We start from the raw sequence: 18328 nt of genomic DNA on the forward strand, positions 1-18328 counted from the left end.
GACCTAGCCAGCCGCCTTCGCGTCAAGAAGCAGCGGGAGTACGCTGCGATCAAGGATGCTGACATGCCCAAGCCCTTCAAGCATGCTGCAATCGCGCTCAAGTACAGCTTGGACCTCCAAGAGGACCTATTTGGTGCCTCCTGAACTGGCAGTGATGTAAGTATTTTCTGTTCCTCATTGAATCAGTTGACTAATACCTGAACGCAGGGGGATGATGAGGCTTCGTCTGAAGGAGTCTCACTTGGTCATGAGATTCAGATGAATCCAGCATCGTTGAGGGCGCTATCCTGGGCATCATCGAAACGACTAGGCTCTGTGTGGTGATCATAAGCTACATGCTGAGACCACCTCACCGAGCATGGGAGTTTGAATGGTGCTCAGGACGGCGCCGTCAACGATGCTGGATTCATCTGAATCTCAGGACCAAATGGCTTCCTTTGCAGAAGTGAGCCTGAGGTTTGAAGAGCAAGACTACCTGATCAAGTCCAAGCTTGCCAGTTGGGACTCGTGGCTGAGAGCTTGAATCAGCAGAGAGAACTTGGTTGGAGAAGGTCGAGGTGTTGACAGGTTGTCGGGATGAGGACGATTACGAAGAACAAGAGGGGAAGCTGGGTAAAACGGGGACAGCGACAGGTTGTGAGGGATGAGGACGATTACGAAGAACAAGAGGACGAGGCTGAGCAGAGCGGGGATGGTGAAGATATTATTTGGACTTTATGGACAAAGAGTAACAAACACAAACTATCGAAACACTTCACTTGGATTTTCAAACCCATCTTCACTCGCAATCTAGAACAATCAAGTTCAAATCATTTCACTCTCGCGATAGCTTCCAACACCCATACATGCCTTTATATACATGTCGATCGCTCTCTCCGTATATCCTGCCTCTACCCAAGCAATGAGCGGCACAAATTCATCCGCAGTATACAGTACTCCATCGGTGTTTGACTCACCACCCGCTTTTTGTTATCCCGTGTTTCTCGTGACCACCATACTTCTATGCAGGCTTCATCCGGGTCAGGCTTGCACCTAATATCGTTCTACTTACCATCTGACTGCAGTTTGGGTAAGACCTGTAAACAAAACTCATCAATGGTTTGCAGTTCAGCCCTCCAGGATGTTGAATTACAGTCCAAGGCATTGTGTACTAACAAGTCGCATCGAGACATCAGATAAGGCATTGCAAATCACTAAAGACATTTGTTGTCGGTAACTGGTCTTACATCCTTGTAGGACCATTATTCTTCATTAAACCGCCGCCAGGAAACTAAAAAAAACTATTTACTGGGCCATGGTGTTGGCCTTCTGGCGAGCGATGTCGCCCCGACTTCTGTTGTCGTACTTGGCCGCGATGGCCTGGGCAGAAAAGCGATGGGAGGCCCCGGTCCTGGCCATCACCTCCTCCACACAACGCCAGAAGCCGGGGGACCCCAATTCCATCGTCCCGACCACCGCGTCCACGGCGCGTTTCATAACCTCAACCTGTTTAGCCGTGTTAGTTCAAAGTGTTGGCAAGAGAGAGGTAGGCAACTTACGTCTTTAACTTTCCAGCGCGGGATGCGAGGGCGATCGGAGGGGGGCTTCTTCATGCGGTCCCAGCCGCGGAGGGTGCTGAGGGAGGTGCTGAGCTCCCCGAGGTTCTTGATGTCGGCGTACGAGACGCCATGGAGGCGGAGGAGCCGCACGAAGCTTCGCTTCTCCTCTCGGCCGACAGGCAGCGACATGAGTCTCTGGATGAGGGCGGGGGAGGTGATCTCGTACTCATCGAGCACCGCGCGGATCTTCTGGGCCCGAGTCTGAGCCGGCAAGACTCTGCTGGGGCCGCCCACCGAGCCTCCCAATACGGCAGCAGGAGACTCTCGGACCGCACCCACTGCAGCAGGAGACTTTCCGTGGGCGGAGACGGGAGAGCAAGACATTGCCTCTTGGTGGTGGTCGGAGGCGGAGGAGAGGGGAGGAGATGGCAACTGTGTGCTGGCGGAAGAGTCTGTACAGTGTTAGTCTTGAGCACGTTAAGGTAGAAGATAGTAAAACATACCGGAGGCGCAGCAGGCGCAGCTGTTGTTTGAAGGGAGGCTTGGGGGTGGGAGACGCGAGAGGTAGTTGTGTGTAAAAAAGGGTAAAGGCTCCGTCTTGATGGGAGCGAGCTGGTCTTTGGCAAGTCAGCAAAGGGCCAAGTCTGGAGTGATATGGGAGACCAAACATACCTTGGTAAAGACTGCGGTAGATGTTGGGGGAGGGGAGGATGGGCAGAGGCAGATTCGGGGGTGGGTGGTGTAAAAAGCAGTCTTGTTCACGTTAGACCAGGACTGCAAAGACTTGTAGCATGGGAAAGAGAAACCATACCTGGGCAGCTATAATCGCTTGAGAGACTTGATGGCGGTGGACTCGGGAGGAAGTTGTGTGTGAAGTTATCTTGTCCAAGTCAGCACATACAGAGCCAAGGCAAGATAGTGTGAGAGGAGGAAGCATACCTGAGTAGCCTAGGCTACTGGTTTGACTCGAGGTGAAGCTCGAAGCGCAGAGACAAGGCTCGGAAGAGAAAAACGGTTGTTGGCGCAGAGGCAGAGACTGAGATGTGAAGTGATGAGGAGGAAAGAAAGAAGAGTAGAAGCCAGGCCAAGTTTCGGCGTTATATAGACGAGCCAGAGAGCTCTCATCCTCGAATTTGACCATTTCCATTGTTCCTATTGCTCTGGAAGTGCTCAATAGGAATTCAGACGTAATGTATTGTTGCTACTCGTCACAAGCAATAGCTCTCAGTGGGGTCAGGAGCCACTCTGCGTTGTTAGTGGCCCCAGACAGGTGCGAATTATGACGACAGGGCCAATGAGTGAGTGAGAGGATGGACGACAATGGAGGGACAATAGCAGAAGAGGTAGATGCAGCAGTGCACGAGGTCAAGGGACAATAGAAGAAGCTAGAAAGGGAGCAGTGGACAATGAGCTATCGTTGTAGGAACAGACTTGATGGATATTCAAAGGTCAAAGGAGGGAAATGAGCTTCTGATATAGACAATCAGAGCAGTGCACAAGCTCAATAGCCCCCATGGAAGAACAGTATCACAAAGCTCTCCCCTGACCTAATGACACTGAGGATGTAGAAGACCCAAAAGGGAAGAGTACGTGCACCTAAACCTGCGAACTTGCCTCCACACGGAGAGCTTCACTACCCCCTCCAACTTGGATAGTCTCCCTTGTAGGCCCAGCGGTCCTGTGCATACCTACATACATACATACATCGCTGGCAGGGGTGGGTTGAGCTGCAGCTGAGATCTGGGCCCTAGTGGGATCTTGGAGCTAGTGACGTCTGCAGGCGGGGACAGGGGTAGGTAGCCCGGGTAGGTCGACCCGCTTGTGGGAGCGGGACTTTGCAGTGTTTGTAGTTGTCGTGATGTCGAGGGGAGGGGAGATTGGGAGAGGGGAGAGAAGAGATGTGGCGGTTTAAGCGTATTGGATGTGATGTGAGATGTGATCTGTTGCGTGACATGCTGCATGGACATCGTGTAAATCTTGATAAAGGCTATGCATCTCGGAGATCTCGGATGGCCGTAGCCTAGATGGAGATGGTGGGATATTCGTTCAAGGTACAACTGCCAGGCTGTGAGCAGAGCCAGATCACAGTATGGTACGGCGAGATGCCTCTTGACACCATGGATGTAATCTATCACTGCATAAATCTACTTGTCACCAGCACAAAGGATGAATTACAAGTACTGCAGAAGACGGAGGTAGTGACACTTGCCAGCTATCCGGAATGGCGGTGATTATGTCAAGACGTCGTGGGAGAAAGCTCTGTGTAGGTCAGGATGTCAGGATACCACCAGCTCAACTCCGTGGTAGTACAGTAACAAAGTAGTACAGAGCCAAAAACACCAAAGGCAATCATCACCAAGACAAAGAAACCTCCGTACCTAGATCTGTAGTGACATTGCTCGATGTGACGCTTTTGGCGGTTTATGAAATAGGTTAGTGCTCACGCCGCAATCCAGGAACCAGAAAACACCAAACGTCTCCACCCAACCCGAATTTGGATGGCTCTCAAAGCAGACGCAGTAGCTACATCGTTCTATGGGAACACCAATGCAGACACTTCGCAAGAGAAGCATGATTCCACCATCAACGGCCTTATTAGCTCTTTATCCTGCTTTGTACTATCCGCACGCGTACCTGCAGGCATCCTGTCCGGTCGATTTCGCCAGAGAAAATCAAACAAGTCATTCACTCTGCGACTTTCGGTACCCAGCATAACACTTGAGCATCCAGACCACCGGGAATCATATTCCGCTTTGCAAGTACTCACTTATTGACGTCTTCACCACTATCTCCTCACATCATAGTATGCATCTGCTAACTTCTTTGTTGAGGACACCCCCTGTTTTCCCGTCAGTTTTTGCTCAAGCAAACGAACGAACGAACGAACCGCCCACTTCGAAACCCGTTTTCCGCTCCCGTCAGCCGTCTTCTCCTCCTCCTCCCTCTCATTTCTTCTTCTTCGCCTCAAAAATCTCGTCGTTTGAGATAGGAGAGGAAAAAACGTTTCTTCTTTCGAAACTACAAAGGCCGCTTTTCCTCGTCAGGACGTAACTGCATACCAGCTATCCAGACTTGTGTGATTTCACGGCATTTGTCATGTAGCCGCGTGGAAACCCGCGTGGGAGGCGTCAAGGATGGGCGGTGTAGTAGAGGGTGTCAAAAGCGAAGTGAGACAGAAAACGGTCGTGGGGGGGAGGAGGGAGGGTGTGTTGGTAGTCATTGGTATGTGTGTGTGTGTGTGTGTGTGGCTCAAGCCATGTGATGAGATGCAACTTCATACTTGCTTGAGTTTTATCTCCGGGAACTGCAGCGATCAGACCAGATGCAGATATCGGTTTTGGGAAATACGACGATCAGGCCAGAGATGATCATCAAACTGGTAATGTCGGCTTCGGGAAGACTCGACTGAGACGAGATTGGAGGAGCTCACGGGCTGACGGGTTACAGATTCTTGTTTGCAGAAGATCAAGTTCCATTTTCAGGAGATAAACACCACGGCAATGACGAACTCTCTCGCCATAACAATATAATATACTCCCGACCGAAGCCCATTCGTATCCCAAGACCGAGTTCGAAGGTCCGCTAAGTTTGCCTCATCGGCTATCTCGAGGCCGCCAGGCTGCACGAACCAGCTGCATACACACATACACATATACATACATATATACATACATACCTTACATGACGCAGTCGAGGGCCTCCACGTCTCCACACACGGCACGATAGATATGCATTGGTGAGAACGTCACGGGAAGGCCATCGCACATTGACGCCGGTTCGGCTGAAAGGAGTAAAGCTTTGTTTTTCTTGCAACTTCTGGCTTCTGGCGTCTTCTTCTCTTGTTCTTCTTCTCTCGGGAAAACTATGCGAAGGAGGGTCCTTATGCAAGGAGTGTTCTCGGCAACTGCTGTCACTCACGTTTCTTTTTGCGGAGGTGGTATCCTTTCCGCAGACAGACAATTCGTCAATTACATGAGCCCTGTATCTTAGACTTTAGCTGGGAGGTACTGCTCATTTCATCACTTGATCAAGAACGTGTGTATTATTCCGCGATGCATCGCATGTAATACCTGTTGTGCATCCCATCAAAACAGATTTGTACGCATTTTACCCCCCAGGCATTCGGTTCCAGGGGCCGAGACAACGACCGTTGTGAGAAAAGTGCCAGAGCCGTTGGGAGGAAACAAGGCTTGCAGGGGTAGTCTTCTCTCGGAGTGTGGCTCTTGTCTCTCTAGCTGGGCTTGGATTGTCTTGCATTCTCAGCCCGGTTTTATCTTGCGTGCATATGAGGATCGAACCGACACCCGGGGGCCGGGTAGATGGACAATATGAGATTTGAGATTTTACTTTTTTATCCCCGAGAACAGGTCATATTCGATATGTATTATGCATGAAGCGAGCGAGCGTCATGCCATGCCATGTCGTGGCCATTGAAACGAACGGCGCTTCCGGTTCGTTTCCCCGTTTGGTGGGCTTGTGAAGATCTCCTCGTGTTGATCTGAGATCCGATCAATGTTTCATTGCATTAGCCAGCCTCGTTTTCAGCGGGGGCCATTTGTTGCTGTTGCTGTTGCTGTTGCAGCTGTAGGTAGGTTGGTAGGTATCTTGCTCATTCGAACCACGTCGTAGTGGTGTTGATGAACCACGAATTGGCGTTGGCGATGGCTTCATTCTGTCTCTCCTCTGCAGTCACTACAAACGTCCTCTCAACACGTGGGCCCCTGGACTAACCAACCCACGAACCATCTTGTTCCCCCCTCAAATCTCTTTTATGTAGTTATCTCGTCAACGACAATTGGGCGACTGCCATGCTTGTCCAAACCCACGCGTTGCCCGAAAATGGCATCAGCTACATGAATGTGGCTTTGATCTGCCTCCCTATTTCCTGCGTGGCGTTTTCTCGTAACTTTGGCTCCGGAAACGTGAAGAGAATAGAGTGTCCTTGGTTAGGAACGTCTAGGCATGGGCCGTACCGCTCACACCGTCTTTAAAGAAAAGTCTTTAGCTTAAGCCTGTGTCCTAAGTTTAAGCTGAGCTGAGCTGCTTTGGTGGGATATGATAGGTGCTTTACAGCGTGTGGCTGCTTAGTTTTAGTTCGCAGCTCCAGAAGCAAACGTGCGAACACCATTAGCCTACTGCAAGACCTCGCATTGACAGTCCATACTTTGAAGGAGCACGGAGTACATGCTCCCAATTGGGAACCTGTCTTTTCCAAGGTACCCGACACCGTGGATGGCTTGAGGCACTGATAAGACTCGGCCGCGAGTTTTGTGTAATGGTGCAGGGTAGCTCAACAGCCATGACAAGACACTTTCACAATGAAGACTGATGGCACTCCTCAAGCCACATCACATTCATACATACCTACACCACATAAGAGAGACGCAGGCCTGGAAGAGGAATTTGATCAACTTTGACATGTTTTTGAAGTACCGAACAATTTCAAGCCCAGTACAACCGGTGACTATTATCGTGCCCCTAAAACTCCGAAGATGTCCGTTCTAAATATGCGAGCCCAATCCAGGCCCCAAGACAACAACACCCAGTGACAAAGAAACACCACGCATCTATGATCCTCCTACTCTACACTCAATCCTCCCACTCCTCATCTAGTTGGTCAATCAGCCGATTCTCGGCATCTCTATCCTGCTCTCTCCGACTCGGACTCGAGTGTACTTGTTGGTAGCCACGTCGAACGGTAAGTCGTCTCAGACAAGCCGTGAAGCAGCAAAAACAAAGTTCCTATAAAACCAAAAGAGAAAACCCCACCTGTCAGCCCCCAATTTCTTTTATATATAAAACCAAATGACAAAACGGGAGCAAAAAGCGAAAACAAAAGAGAGAAACAAGAAATGAACTCAGGGAGAGTATCGCTCGGGCTTGGAGCCGGGGAGGGGACGACGCACGCAGATGAAGCTCCAGATTCCCGCCCATAAGCTGTAGTTGGGGAGTTGTCGCCAGCCGCGCGCATGGGTCACCGTTCGGTTGTAGAAGATGCCGCCGAGGAAGTACACGAGCACCGCGATCACGACGATGAGTCCGAAGATGCTGCCGGGACCGACGCTACCGGGCTTGTGCGGCTCTGCGTGGGCGCATGCGTGCGAGGAGCGGACCTCAAAGAAATAGGCGCACTCGTCTGGGTCTGTGCCAACAAAGGAGACACTGGCAGAGGTCGTGGTTGGGTCTCTGTCGCAATGGAACGAAATGGTCGTCGACTTGCGTCTTCGCTTGTCCTTTGGCTTGGGTTCCTCCTCAGCAGGCTCCTCAGGTTCCGGAACGGGTGTGTAAGCCGTCGCGTCGTTCTCATCCTCGAGGTACGAGTCGCGCTGGGCGGATCGTTCGTAGATCGGCTCCGTCTTGTTGACGTCGGCACCGCAAGGTGAACCCCCCGTGTATTGAAGTACCAACTTGCGACCACGGCTCTGTAAGTCCATTGACTCGAAACTGCCTCTGTGTTAGCCGGCGCATTCCTTCTGGCGCAATGCACCAAGTTGTGCATGTTCAAACCAACCCTATCGAGAAGACCTCGCCTCCCACCATGTAATAAGCGCTCACGTTCTGCCACAAAGGCGGCTCAACACCAACGACGTTTGTGACTGACTCCACGACAGGACCGCAGATGTTTAATGTGAAGTTCTTGCCGTAATCGTAGCCCTTCGAGAAGTAGTCCTTTGTCACGGCGTACTTCTTTGTATTCTCATCGGGCACGACAGCCATGTCTGGCCGTAGATCGAAGAAGCCGCCCATGCCGGTATGTGAAGTCGCTGTACATTGTGGGACTTGGATCGTGGTTGTTGGCTGCTCTGCGACTTGAGCGCTCGCGGAACCTAGTAACGATAAAGCGAGGGGTAATGCTTGGAAGCGCATGACGACAGACTCGATAGGTATCGATTCGAAGTCGTATGAGGATATTGGATCGATGGAGTATTGAAGCCGAGGCGAATTGATTAGAATGGAGTGGACGTCGGGACAGATCTACTGTCTGGTTGATCGGAGCTATATGATTGCGATAGGGCCTAGCATCAAAAACAATGGTCACCACAAAAGGGGCTGATAATGAAGGGACAGTGGAGGTGAGTAAGCGGAACGATCAACTTCACAGAGAAGACACAAACAATACAGTTTCAGGGCCGAGTCGCGAGGGGTTTTGGCGATATGGCGATGGCGATGGAGATGATGTAGTGATTATCCCTGATTACGCGTTGTGGTCCCTGGGGGCCTGGCTCCTGTTGCAATCCCCAAAACCTCAAACTGTCTTTTCCACAAATAGTAAAACTGGCCCTTGCCTTCCATGCCTTGCTCTACACCCCTTGACCGGAGAATTAAGACACTTGGGGCTTGAGATCTGTGGCGGTAGATGTGGCTAGTGATTGGCCCCTTTGTGAGAGGACATTCTCCAATATCGGGACAAGTATTTGTCCGGCAGCATCTTGGACTTTTCTGCCTTGGAGCTTGAAGATGTGCCGGCTCCTTTGGACTCAATAAGACAGTCTGGACTCTGGACAGATCGAAGAGATGACGAGTTACGTATACCAACCTCAAGTAAGAGATGTAAGAACTTTATTTCATTACGGAGTACGGAGTACTACAGTCAGATATTTATTGCCGAACAAATCTATTGCCGACTTCCGTTGTGTTAGTGAAACTACATACAGAGGATCCCAGCTATAATTCGTCAATTGACCTGAGACAAGTGCCCATTCCCGAATACGCGAATACGACAGGGGGAGCAGCGGGGCCCGAAAAAGAATACCTACCTACCTTACACTAACTACGCGTTGATTAGATTAAGCTAATTCTGTGTAATTTCGTCACGACTCCCAGAGACTCGCCTTGACTTTTGCAAAGAGTTGATCTTGTTCCATGAGATCAAGAGGCCTCGTTATTTGAGTAGATCTTCTCAGGTTTCCGTGCTTTAAAAAGGCTTAAGCCCCTGATCTGAGTTCGTCAAAACCTCAAACATGGCTGTCAAAGATAAACAGCCGGCTTCAGAGGAGCAACACGGCTACGAGTTCTTTGGCCCGTAAGTTTCAAGTCATCTCCTTACCCTCACCTCTTCAGATCATAGTTCTAACAAATTCTCAGTCCCGGCGCCTTTGTCATCTCGTTCTTCCTCCCCATCCTCGTATACGTCTTCAACTTCGTCTGCAACGACATCTCAGGATGCCCCGCGCCGTCTCTTCTTCACCCCAAGACCCTATCGCTCGATGCCTTGAAACACGAAGTCGGATGGCCTAGCAATGGCGTCGCTGGTCTGGTCAGCTGGAAGGGAACCGCCGCTGTGATCGGATACAACGTCCTCTCCTTGATCCTCTACCGTGTCCTTCCCGCGGTTGAAGTTGAGGGCACCGAGTTGCGCTCTGGAGGAAAACTCAAGTACCGATTTAACAGTTCGTGAAACTTGAAATGATGAGAGGAAGACGTTTCTAACATGTTTCGCAGCTCTGTACTCTAGCACCTTCACCCTGGCCGTCCTTGCCGCTGGAACCGCTGCTCAGGGTGCCGAGTTCCCGGTCTGGACCTTCATGTCGGAGAACTTCATTCAGATCCTTTCCGCCAACATCATCTACTCCTATCTCGTGTCCACCTTTGTCTACGTTCGAAGCTTTAGCGTCAAGCCCGGAAATAAGGAGAGCCGCGAACTTGCTGCTGGAGGCCACTCTGGAAACATGTTGTACGATTGGTTCATCGGTCGTGAGCTCAACCCCCGTATTTCGATCCCTCTCATCGGTGAGGTTGACATCAAGGAGTTCCTTGAGCTTCGACCTGGAATGATGGGCTGGATTATCATGAACTGCTCTTGGTGCGCCCAGCAGTATCGCAACTATGGCTTCGTGACCGATAGCTCTATCCTCATCACCGCGGTTCAGGCCCTGTATGTCTTCGACTCTTGGTGGAATGAGCCCGCGATTTTGACCACCATGGACATCACCACCGACGGCTTCGGTATGATGCTGGCCTTTGGCGATATTGTTTGGGTGCCATATGTCTACTCACTGCAGACCCGATATCTCTCCGTTCACCCTGTCTCCCTCGGTCCTCTCGGACTAGCCGGTATGCTGGGTCTTATCGGCCTTGGCTTCTACATCTTCCGCTCAGCCAACAACGAGAAGAACCGCTTCCGAACCAACCCCGACGATCCCAGAATCTCTCACCTCAAGTACATCCAGACCCAGAAGGGCAGCAAGCTTCTCACGACAGGCTGGTGGGGAATCGCCCGGCACATCAACTACCTGGGCGATTGGATCCAGTCGTGGCCCTATTGTCTCCCTACCGGTCTTGCCGGGTATCAGATTCTCAGCGCCGGAACTCATGCCGAGGGCGCGTGGGTTATGCGAGACGGTCGAGAGGTCATTCAGGGCGAAGCTAAGGGATGGGGCATGCTCATCACCTACTTCTACATCCTGTACTTTGCTATTCTCCTCGTTCACCGCGAGAGACGTGACGACGACAAGTGTCACCGCAAGTACGGCAAGGACTGGGAGGAGTACCGCAAGATTGTTCGATACCGAATCATCCCTGGTATCTACTGATTTATGAATGGGGTCTTTTAGCTTAAGTTCAGATAAATTAGACCGAGTACCACGACGCTTAGAGACGTTGGCGGTATGGCGGCCCGGAGAGGGAAAAAGTGTATTCTATGGAGTCGATGATGGCATTGATTCATGTATTGGGCTAGGGGGTATCATGATGATCCTTGAAAGGATAAATTCGCATAGAGGGAGCCGACAGACTTGCCTAGAAAGGCAGTAAGCTACCACAGAAAGCTACTTAATAATGATTTGACCGTTTAAACAACGTGCATCTGCATACCACCCCAGCTTGTGATGCTGTGCCTTTGACTTACAACGTAGCATATCACATCTTCCTGATCCCCGATATCCAAGGAACAGCGCCAATTCACGAGTCCAGCCGGGCCACCCATTTCCTCCTGAACAGCTACAGAACAATAAGACTCTTGCTATTTCGCCAAGAATACAGAGATGATCACGACTTGGAATCATAATGGAGACGGGCTCTAGGCCCGACACTCCGCGGTGGTTCTTCGGACGCAGACGATCGCTGGGGTCGGGGTTAGTTTTCTCTGGGATGCGGGGAAGAATGCAAAAAGGTTCCAAGGGGGGGCGGGGGAGCAAGGGCATCGTGGGGAATTTAGTGATGATGACGGGGAAACATGTAGAAAAATCTGGTGTTGTTTCGGCAATTGACCAAGGGAAGAAGGATTTCACCGAGAAAAAGGAAACTCTGTAATTTCGTGCAAGGACTCATGCGTTGGGCGAGGGTAATTGGGGCTGTTTAGACTTTTTGTTATTCTGGGTTTTACTGAATTTTACTGAATTTTATTAAATTGCAGGATCTGGCAGCGAGCGTGACCTTGGTAAATTTAGCTATGTCGATCACGGTTCTGAGCTGACGAGGTGTATTCTGTAGTGCAACGTTAGGTCCAGTTGGTGTTGGGAATTTATCAGATGAGATCAACACTCTCATGATCCAAGAGGCCACAAACTTACAGCACCATCTGCCCAGTTCCCTTGTCTATGGGTAAACAGAGGAACAATACAACAATGCAATGCAATTCGGGTCTGGTCCGAGGCAGTAGAGACGATGTGACGTCAAGAGACTCCAGTCCAAATACTACATGCCCTCTCTCTCCCCTTCACACAACACGCATCTAAGTCCATCCATGGTCAGACGAGTTCTTGAACTGCTTCCTTTGGGTCTAAAGCTGCCTCCAACATCGGCCCTTTTTACCCCACGACCCAAGAACAAGGCCATTGTCCAATACCAGCCGTGATCGACCCTCCCCAGCTGCAGTCTCAAGGTCGACGCATTACGCTGTGGGGTACATTGACACAGCATTTGATGACGATGAACCTCGTTCTTCGTAGTGCATTTTTAATCTCTGCTAAGCTTCGGGAGAGGCGGCCCCCGTCCGTGAGGGAAGGGATGTGCAGTGGGTGAGTGCTTGTTAGTTAGTTAGTGGAGTAGCATTTAGGACAGGACAGGGGTTTAGATGTGCCCATGTGTGTACTGAACTTAGACCATCCTTACCTTACCTCAAGTTACCTACAAGCACTGCAGCTGTCGTGCGTGTTCTTCGCTGTACCTGCACGTGGTGACAATGTTTAATCTTGCGAATATATAAATCTTAAATACCACCTCTTTTCTAAGGCTTCTCTCCCCTCCTCACACTCGTCGATAAAGTTCTTGGTTGTGGCTTGCTCCCTTCAACTTTGGTCCCCTTCATTCCAATATATTGGACTAGCCTGTCAGTCTACCCTCTCCCTCAATGTTAAATCGACGATATTGATCCCTCTCCCAAGTAACCAAGGCTCACCAAATTTATAGATGATATAATATAATATAGGAAGACTCGATCAATATGAAGCTGAATTGGGTCGCCGCAGCCCTTTCTGTAGGTGCTGCTGGCACTGACAGCGCAGTTGCTCTTGCTTCTGCAGTTCCGGACACTTTGGCTGGCGTAAAGGTCAGTCTTTTACCATTTCCTCATCTACCTTAATCTCAGCCTTGTTACCATATCACCCTTGTTTCCTCGGACGCTACACACCAAATCTCGATCATTTCCTCCCTTGCAACATTGTTTCCTTTTTAACGATCTTCCCTCCGCAATTGTCAGCGCCCTTAGCCTACACAAAAACCCCGAGGCAGTCTCTCATTGAGTTTCTCGACATAAAGTTGCTTCTCAAGTGTGCATTTGCGTGGGCTGTCTTCTTCTGCCTCTAGACCACCAAATCTGGGCGCAATTGACCGCTCAAACCTTGTTCGAATAAACTTTTCTATTCGAGACGCGCAATTATAGAAAATGCGCCTTTCAATATTAACGACGTTATGCGTGACGGCCGCTGCTGTGGCGGTTGTTGATCAGAAAACTGACTCTCAAAAGGTTGTCACGAGAGATACACTCGCATACTCGCCTCCTCACTATCCTTCACCATGGATGGATCCTAATGCCATTGGCTGGGAGGAAGCTTACGCCAAAGCAAAGAACTTTGTGTCCCAGTTCACTCTCCTCGAAAAGGTCAACTTGACCACTGGCGTTGGGTAAGTAGCTCCTTGCGAACAGTGCATCTTGGTCCCCTCAGCTGACGACTTCTCAGATGGCAAGGCGAACGCTGTGTAGGAAACGTGGGATCAATTCCGCGTCTTGGTATGCGAGGTCTCTGTCTTCAGGATGGCCCTCTTGGAATTCGTCTGTCCGACTACAACAGCGCTTTTCCCGCTGGCACCACAGCTGGTGCTTCTTGGAGCAAGTCTCTCTGGTATGAGAGAGGTCTTTTGATGGGCACTGAGTTCAAGGAGAAGGGTATCGATATTGCTCTTGGTCCTGCTACCGGACCCCTTGGTCGCACTGCTGCTGGTGGACGAAACTGGGAGGGCTTTACTGTTGACCCTTATATGGCTGGCCATGCCATGGCCGAGGCAGTCAAGGGTATCCAAGACGCAGGTGTCATTGCTTGTGCTAAGCATTACATCGCAAACGAGCAAGGTAAGCCAATTGGACGGTTCGGGAAACTTACAGAGAACTGACCCCTTGTAGAGCACTTCCGACAGAGTGGCGAGGTCCAGTCCCGCAAGTACAACATCTCCGAGTCTCTTTCCTCCAACCTGGACGACAAGACTATGCACGAGCTCTACGCCTGGCCCTTTGCTGATGCCGTCCGCGCTGGCGTCGGTTCCGTCATGTGCTCTTATAATCAGATCAACAACTCGTACGGTTGCCAGAACTCCAAGCTCCTCAACGGTATCCTCAAGGACGAGATGGGCTTCCAGGGCTTCGTCATGAGCGATTGGGCGGCCCAGCACACCGGTGCCGCTTCTGCCGTCGCTGGTCTCGATATGAGTATGCCTGGTGACACCGCGTTCGACAGCGGATACAGCTTCTGGGGTGGAAATCTGACTCTCGCTGTCATCAATGGAACTGTTCCCGCTTGGCGAGTTGATGATATGGCTCTGCGAATCATGTCGGCCTTCTTCAAGGTTGGAAAGACGGTAGAGGACCTCCCCGACATCAACTTCTCCTCCTGGACCCGCGACACCTTCGGCTTCGTCCATACATTTGCACAAGAGAACCGCGAACAAGTCAACTTCGGAGTCAACGTCCAGCACGACCACAAGAGCCACATCCGCGAGGCTGCTGCCAAGGGAAGCGTCGTCCTCAAGAACACTGGCTCCCTTCCCCTTAACAACCCCAAGTTCCTCGCTGTCATTGGTGAGGACGCTGGCCCCAACCCTGCTGGACCCAATGGTTGCGGCGACCGTGGTTGCGATAATGGTACCCTGGCTATGGCTTGGGGCTCGGGAACTTCTCAATTCCCTTACTTGATCACCCCCGACCAAGGTCTCCAGAACCGAGCTGCCCAAGACGGAACTCGATACGAGAGCATCTTGACCAACAACGAATGGGCCTCAGTACAAGCTCTTGTCAGCCAACCCAACGTGACCGCCATCGTTTTCGCCAACGCCGACTCCGGTGAGGGCTACATTGAAGTCGACGGAAACTTCGGTGATCGCAAGAACCTCACCCTCTGGCAACAGGGAGATGAGCTCATCAAGAACGTCTCGTCCATCTGCCCCAACACCATTGTAGTTCTGCACACCGTCGGCCCCGTCCTGCTCGCCGACTACGAGAAGAACCCCAACATCACCGCCATCGTCTGGGCTGGTCTTCCCGGCCAAGAGTCTGGCAATGCCATCGCTGATCTCCTCTACGGCAAGGTAAGCCCTGGCCGATCTCCCTTCACTTGGGGCCGCACCCGTGAGAGTTACGGTACCGAGGTTCTTTATGAGGCGAACAACGGCCGTGGCGCTCCTCAAGATGACTTCTCCGAGGGTGTCTTCATTGACTACCGTCACTTCGACCGACGATCTCCCAGCACTGATGGAAAGAGCTCTCCCAACAACACAGCTGCGCCTCTCTACGAGTTTGGTCACGGTCTGTCTTGGACCACCTTTGAGTACTCTGACCTCAACATCCAGAAGAATGTCGAAAACGCCTACTCTCCTGCTACTGGCCAGACCATCCCTGCCCCAACCTTTGGCAACTTCAGCAAGAACCTCAACGACTACGTGTTCCCCAAGGGTGTCCGATACATCTACAAGTTCATCTACCCCTTCCTGAACACTTCCTCATCAGCTAGCGAGGCATCCAACGACGGCGGCCAGTTTGGTAAGACAGCCGAAGAATTCCTCCCTCCCAACGCCCTCAACGGCTCAGCTCAGCCTCGTCTTCCCTCTTCTGGTGCCCCAGGTGGTAACCCTCAGTTGTGGGACATCCTGTACACCGTCACAGCCACAATCACCAACACAGGCAACGCCACCTCCGATGAGATTCCCCAGCTGTATGTCAGCCTCGGTGGCGAGAACGAACCCGTCCGTGTCCTCCGCGGTTTCGACCGTATCGAGAACATTGCCCCCGGTCAAAGCGCCATCTTCAACGCTCAATTGACCCGTCGCGATCTTAGCAACTGGGACGTGAATTCCCAGAACTGGGTCATCACTGACCACCCCAAGACAGTCTGGGTTGGAAGCAGCTCTCGCAAGCTGCCTCTCAGCGCCAAGTTGGAGTAAGAAAGTCACACAAGGGTATTTTTTGGACTGCAATTTCTTGGGAGGACATAGTAGCCGCGCGCCAGTTACGTCAATGGCCGGTGAAGTTATTTTCGCTTAGCTTGATGAATAGAATCACGCACTTTTTGAACTGACTCTTCTTTTCGTGATGTCTGGGTTCGCCGGGCTACCTACAGCCTTTGGCATAGTACTTGATTGACCTCACAAACACTCTGCGTTAAACGTACATACTCAATTCCTAATCGAAAGCCAATTGCATTTAACAACGAGCAATAATTTTATGCGTATTGAACATAGATAAGCCTTTGCGAACCCCATTTGACTGAGATACAACGATACACCTAGCTCTGCGACGTGTTACTCTCCCTCGCGATGAGTTCCATACTTTTCTAGTGGCATAACATGCCCGCGTTTGTGATCGGTTCAGAGATGTATCTCTTATTCTTGACATCGTATCCTCTTTATTTGAGCCTTGAGCACTTCCGAGCCTGCTGTCGCTACTACGAAAAGGGCATTCTTGTTGGGAAACACAGAGGGCACATGCCAGTCACTCATGGGCTTAGCTCTGGAAATGAACTCTCCCCACATAGCAGTGATCAGGATGAATGGTTGTTTCTTCATAATTGCCAGAGGCGATTATGAACATCAAGAGTCGCCAGCATGGGATGATATGGGGGATCTTGAGAGTCTCGGATTATGGATGTGCAGCTTACTCCGGAGTCCGGGCGTTCTTTCTTCGGGAATCAAGGACCAACACGCTGATCTGATTAAGAATTAAGGACTTCTTCAGCATATCTAATCGAACCGTGTTTTCATTATACTTGACGGGGTCTTCGGTGCAGAACTGGGGTGTCGGAAGAATATACCGTGATTGCTTCGTAATCTAGAGTCAGAAACGCCTATCCGAGAGCTTAACATTAGCTTGTACTCGAAAATAATGTTTAAGAATGACTTGGGGTAGCAGAAGGGAAGCAGGTGGCTTTATAAAGGGAGATGGGAAGAATATGGCAGATCTGAAGATGCGTATGAGACTGGAAGATGCAATTGGGACTCGGCATTGTGAAAGTGATACCAAAAGTGTACCAAGCGTCAGCTCAGCCATTTCAGCTCTTCTGGTCATGTAAGCTAGCAATGTATGTGTGGGACAGCTAGGACCAAAACCATAGGAGCAGCGATGTGTTGTGTAAGGCAAGTGGAGTATCAGATCGAGGAGCCTGTATAGATTGTAGACACTGAAAACTGACCCAGATTCGGACTGCGGTATCGGGCCAACTGTAGATATCACAAGGACAAGGGTAGATCATAGATGAATAGCGAATCGAAAGCTAGACTTGGTCATTGGGAACTGAGATGAGCGTCATTCCTCCGACCCGGCAGTTTGCTTCAGAGGTTCAGAACGTCACACAAGCGGCTAGGCATGTACCGATCAACTTCGAAAGTTCAAATACGTTAACTACGCATTTGTCTTCACGTATGTGAATTGGATTTGAGCGAGACCTTCTGTAGTTCCTTTCGGCAATTCTCCTGAATACCACAAGGCCCGCATGATCCATCCAGCACATGCCCAAGAGATAGCTTGATGACAAGCAAGTGTAGCGTCGGCAGAGACCATAGATGCCTTAAATAATACCCTAAGCCAACGTCACTAGAGATCATGCGTCAGAAGATAACTCGCAACTTTAACCGAAAAGGGACAGGGGAACAAACCTTGCACTTTGACTTGGGAGGCACAGGCCTGACAGTCATGAAAAGAACATTGTTCCGAAGTTGATAGCCAACAGATATCTGGCCTGGGCTATCCAACTTTCTGTTGCATTCCTTGCATCTCGACTGAGTATCCTTGAACTGAGGTAGCCCCATGAACATCATCTTTTCAGCAACTCGCATCTGAGTTGAATACTTCTCCTGTGGTATATGGAATGAAGCGTACATCGGGGGCAATTGTATTGTGCTTTACAGTTAATCAGTATTGATAGGACAGTCTTGAAATTGACCTGTGTTTCATGCCCTGAGACATATCTAAAGATGCAAGCCCAGACAAGGGTGGTAACGAACCTGGAGTGTTTCGATGTATGGCGCATGAAATGATTGCGGAAACAGTTTTGGAAGTATATGCCTCGATCAGGGGCTCGTATGAGTTCTTTGGCGAGACGTCAGAGTTTTAGAAAGAGGACGTGCGATGTGTCCGGGAGTTGAGGGGG

At 50.7% G+C, this 18328-nt stretch overlaps 4 protein-coding genes across 4 annotated transcripts; 2 read left to right on the forward strand and 2 right to left on the reverse strand.

Moving 5' to 3' along the window:
* Positions 1-1284: 1284 nt before the first annotated feature.
* On the reverse strand, positions 1285-2685 carry FPRO_05177 (uncharacterized protein; the record flags this gene model as incomplete). The annotated part of the gene is made up of 6 exons (XM_031230766.1): positions 1285-1485; positions 1539-1990; positions 2042-2155; positions 2211-2291; positions 2350-2418; positions 2478-2685. The coding sequence occupies 6 exons, from the start codon at positions 2683-2685 to the stop codon at positions 1285-1287; spliced, it is 1125 nt and encodes a 374-aa protein (XP_031080870.1).
* Positions 2686-7127: 4442 nt separating this feature from the next.
* On the reverse strand, positions 7128-8405 carry FPRO_05178 (uncharacterized protein; the record flags this gene model as incomplete). Its single annotated transcript, XM_031230767.1, has 3 exons — positions 7128-7280; positions 7445-7982; positions 8050-8405. The coding sequence occupies 3 exons, from the start codon at positions 8403-8405 to the stop codon at positions 7128-7130; spliced, it is 1047 nt and encodes a 348-aa protein (XP_031080871.1).
* A 1094-nt stretch (positions 8406-9499) lies between these two features.
* On the forward strand, positions 9500-11071 carry FPRO_05179 (putative c-14 sterol reductase ERG-3; the record flags this gene model as incomplete). The annotated part of the gene is made up of 3 exons (XM_031230768.1): positions 9500-9561; positions 9624-9928; positions 9981-11071. The coding sequence occupies 3 exons, from the start codon at positions 9500-9502 to the stop codon at positions 11069-11071; spliced, it is 1458 nt and encodes a 485-aa protein (XP_031080872.1).
* Positions 11072-12921: 1850 nt separating this feature from the next.
* FPRO_05180 (putative beta-glucosidase) lies at positions 12922-16127 on the forward strand (the record flags this gene model as incomplete). Its single annotated transcript, XM_031230769.1, has 4 exons — positions 12922-13026; positions 13444-13601; positions 13658-14046; positions 14098-16127. The coding sequence occupies 4 exons, from the start codon at positions 12922-12924 to the stop codon at positions 16125-16127; spliced, it is 2682 nt and encodes an 893-aa protein (XP_031080873.1).
* Between the last annotated feature and the right edge of the window lie 2201 nt (positions 16128-18328).

This window comes from Fusarium proliferatum, assembly GCF_900067095.1.
Source record: "Fusarium proliferatum ET1 genome assembly, contig: FPRO_scaffold004, whole genome shotgun sequence".
NCBI classification, from domain to species: domain Eukaryota; kingdom Fungi; phylum Ascomycota; class Sordariomycetes; order Hypocreales; family Nectriaceae; genus Fusarium; species Fusarium proliferatum.